Source organism: Plasmodium reichenowi, chromosome 6, assembly GCF_001601855.1.
Source record: "Plasmodium reichenowi strain SY57 chromosome 6, whole genome shotgun sequence".
Classification (NCBI taxonomy): Eukaryota; Apicomplexa; class Aconoidasida; order Haemosporida; family Plasmodiidae; genus Plasmodium; species Plasmodium reichenowi.
Genome location: NC_033651.1, coordinates 1,157,168 through 1,161,234, shown reverse-complemented (window position 1 = coordinate 1,161,234; position 4,067 = coordinate 1,157,168). Strand labels below are relative to the sequence as shown.

Below are 4,067 nucleotides of genomic sequence, written 5' to 3'. Positions count from 1 at the left end.
ATGGATCCTACTGCCGTAAATAATTATCCGGTTTTTTATGTTAAAAATAAAGGTAGGTTTATGAATATTCCATATTCGAAATAAAAAAAAAGCACAAAATATTATATATATATGTATATATATATATATATATATATATATATATATATATAAAATTATTATGTTAAAAATGTTTGAGTTGAATGTTTATATAAAATAAGAGCAATATAATAAATGATATGTATTAATCATACGAATGTGATTATAACATAATAATATACATAAATATATAATATATATATTTAATACATTTCGTACATTTTGTTATTGTTTTTATTTAGATTTTTTAAACGTAGATAATGAAGATATAAGATGTAGCTTAAAAAGATTTGAAGAATATATCCATGAGTGCTTCAGCATATTACCATATAATAAGATAAAAATACAAAATGAAGAAAAAATTTCAGTGCAACATTTTTGTGATGTACTTGTGTTTAATCAGTGTGAACAAATAATATGTGCTATTATTGAAAAAAAATGTAATGAAAAAACAAAACAATTTTTCCAAGAAGTAGAGATAAGAATTAAAAATGAGGAATTTAAAAATGGAGAAGAAGAATTTTTAAAATTATTTGTATCCATATGGAATAATTTTTCTTTAGTACTTATACATATATCTGATATATTACAATCTTTTATTGCTTATACCAAAAATATGTGTTGTAATTTTTTCGACCCCACACAAATTTTTAATTATCTATGGAAAAAATATATTAATGAATATGTTATAATAAAAAATATGTTTATATCTAGTATATGTAATTGTTTAACTTATGATAAAATATATTGCGAAACATATTTTTATGAATACGTATGTGTTAACATTTGTAATAAATATGCAACAAAAGGATATAACTTAAAAAAAAATCAAATCAATTATATTGAACGTTTACAGCATATTCAAAAGAATGACCAAGTAAATAATGAAGAAAGAAACAAACAAATTAACAAAATAAATAAAAAAGATCGTATAAATAAAAAGGAAATTCCAACAGAGAGTATTAGTTATAAAATAAAAGAGGAAGAACATATACAAAGGGGTGACCATAATAGTAGTGATAATAATAATAATAATAATAATAATAACAATAGTTATGATAATAATAATAATAACAGCGATGATATTTATAATTCTAACCCCTATCTTGATGATACCAACCAAGAATATAAAAATACCCAAAAAAAAAAAAAAATTAACGATAAAGTTCTCTCCCTAAGTATAAAAATTAGCGATATACTAAACTTATATGATGATTTTGAACGTATTTATAAAAACGAAACCTATACGTTTTATAAAGAAAAAATTGAAAAATATAAAAAAGATATGGAAACGTTAGGTTATGAAGAATGTAAGTTTGATTTCCCAATAATTGTCGAAAATTATTTATGTCATGAACAAATAAGAAGTCGTAAATTCTTAAAGGAACATACAGAAATAAGTATTTTAATTATGTTAAAAGATCTATTATTAGTAAAAAATAAAGATGTTTTATTTAAAGATTCATATATTAAATATTGTATAATTAAAGAAAAATATGATCCATTAAGATCTGTTTATTTATATTCTCTAAATTTAGATGATTTAGAAAATTTTTCTAATATTTTTTTTAATGTAGTAGATAATATTGGAACAGAATTAGTTAATGACGTTATAAACAAAAGAAATAATTCGAGCTTATTAAATAATGCCATTATCAAATTAACAAACTTTAAATTAAATGTAGATAGAATCATTATTATGTCTTTTAGATATTCTTCATATTTTATGAAAAAATGGAGAGAAGTTTTTGAACATTTTATTAATAAGGGTATACAAGCAGAAACATATATGCCAATTATACTGAGTATGTATCTCAATAATTTATTAACAATCTACAATGCATGTTTAAGAAAACTAAAAAAATATTATATACTAAATAAAAAAATACAAAATAATCGAAGCCTATTTAATAATCTACTTTTTGAGATTGATTGGAATAATTATTGTACTCAACCAATATCCGAAACAATTGACTTTTATGATATATCAACTGATAGTGATAATATGTTAGGAATAAAAAAATATTTACGAAAAAAAAGGAAAAATGCAAAAAAAGACCTTATAAATTTTGAGCATGAGGAGGAATATGTTAAAAGGAAACACATGGACAACAATATTCATAATAATGATCATAATGATAATATATATTTTAATAATAATTTATATTTTAATAATGATTACCATAATAATCTTTATTATGACAGTCTCAATATAAACAAACGAAGTGATGAAAAAATATTTTTTCATCTTTTAAAAATCGATAAATTATTTAAAAAATATCATATCATAGGAAAATATATTATGAATATGATAACCGTTATTCTTAGTCTTTTTAGATATGTAAGTGACAAAGAAAAATTTGAAAAATACTATCGAACATATATGTGTAAGAGATTAATAAACGATTCAAGTTTCAATATTATTTTAGATGTCAAAGTTTTTAAAACACTCAAAAAAGAATGTGGTGCACAATTTACTAAAAAAATAGAAATTATTCTAAAAGATATGAAGTTTACATCTAAAGCATTAATGAAATTTTATAAAGAACTACCAAATAATGTTAACCACTTTTTAAAAAGGAAAAAATATGCAGTTAATATAATTTTTAATGAATCATGGGAATATGTAAATACAGAAAATAATGTAATATATCCTCCAATGATAAAAATGTGTAACGAAGCATTTTTCCTATTTTATCAAAAGTATAATAAGTCCAAAAATATTAAATTCTTACCTTTATTGGGTTTATGTACTCTGAGGGTACATTTTAAAAATTTTAAGGAGGAAGGTTCATTTGATTTGGAAAAAAGAGATGATAATAATATTGAAAAAAGAGATGATAATAATATTGAAAAAAGGGATGATAATAATATTGAAAAAAGGGATGACAATAATGATGAAAAAAGGGATGAAAATAATGACGAAAAAATGGATGAAAATAATAATAATAATTATAGTGATGATAATGATGATGATCTTAATAATGAGGATAGTTCTAGCACATATAATAAGAAAAGGAAAAAAAAAATTTATATTACAGTTACCATATTACAAGCACTTGTTTTATTATTATTCAATAAAAAAAATGAATATCATATTAACGAAATAAAAGAATTAACAGGAATATCAACTGAAAATATAATACGATATCTAAAAACCATATATACCATAGGAGAAACACATATATTAATTTATGATAAAGCAAATGAAACATTAAAATTAAATTTTTCATTTCGTTCTAAGAAAAAATTTCTTATTGTTAATTATAATGATGTATTATATAAAGATGATATGGGACCAACAACTTCATTATCAAATGAAGACAATGAAATAGAAGATAAAACCTTACACATAGATGCAGCTATTGTCAAATTTTTAAAAACAAATGGAAAATCATCAGAAAGAAAAATATGCTCTTTTATTAAAGATAAAATGGATATCTCATCAAATGAACAAATTAAAAATAGAATAAGTTCATTATTAAGTAGAGAATTCATATTTTTCAAAAATAATAATTATCATTATGAATTGTAATATATATATATATATATATATATATATGTTCATTCATATAAATATTAACATGTTCTATATTTTTTTATATTTGTTTCTTTTTTTCTTTTCATTCTTATTTTTTTTATGTATCTTTTATAATCATTCATAATAAATCTTACTTTTTAGGTTTTCTTTATTATATATTTATAACTTTTACATTTTTACAATATTTGTATTTTATTAATAAACATTTAAAATAATATTAATTTTTTTTATGCCATTATAACCATTAAAAAAAAAAAAAAAAAAGAAAAAGGAAAAGGAAAAAGGGAAAAGGGAAACATAACCATATAATGTAATAAATTTGTGTTCACGTTTAAACAATATTAAAATATTCTTTTTCTTAATAAATAAGGTTTTTTCGTTTTTGACAAAAAATAAAATTACACAGTTATAAAAACATTATATATGGTTCAAAATGATAATGACAAAA

General features: G+C 20.1%; 1 protein-coding gene across 1 annotated transcript; it reads left to right on the top strand.

Annotated features, from left to right (window-relative positions):
* Positions 1 to 3,613, top strand: PRSY57_0628200 (cullin-like protein, putative; the record flags this gene model as incomplete). The annotated part of the gene is made up of 2 exons (XM_012906655.2): positions 1 to 52; positions 321 to 3,613. 2 exons carry the CDS (start codon positions 1 to 3, stop codon positions 3,611 to 3,613), a joined length of 3,345 nt encoding a protein of 1,114 aa, XP_012762109.2.
* Between the last annotated feature and the right edge of the window lie 454 nt (positions 3,614 to 4,067).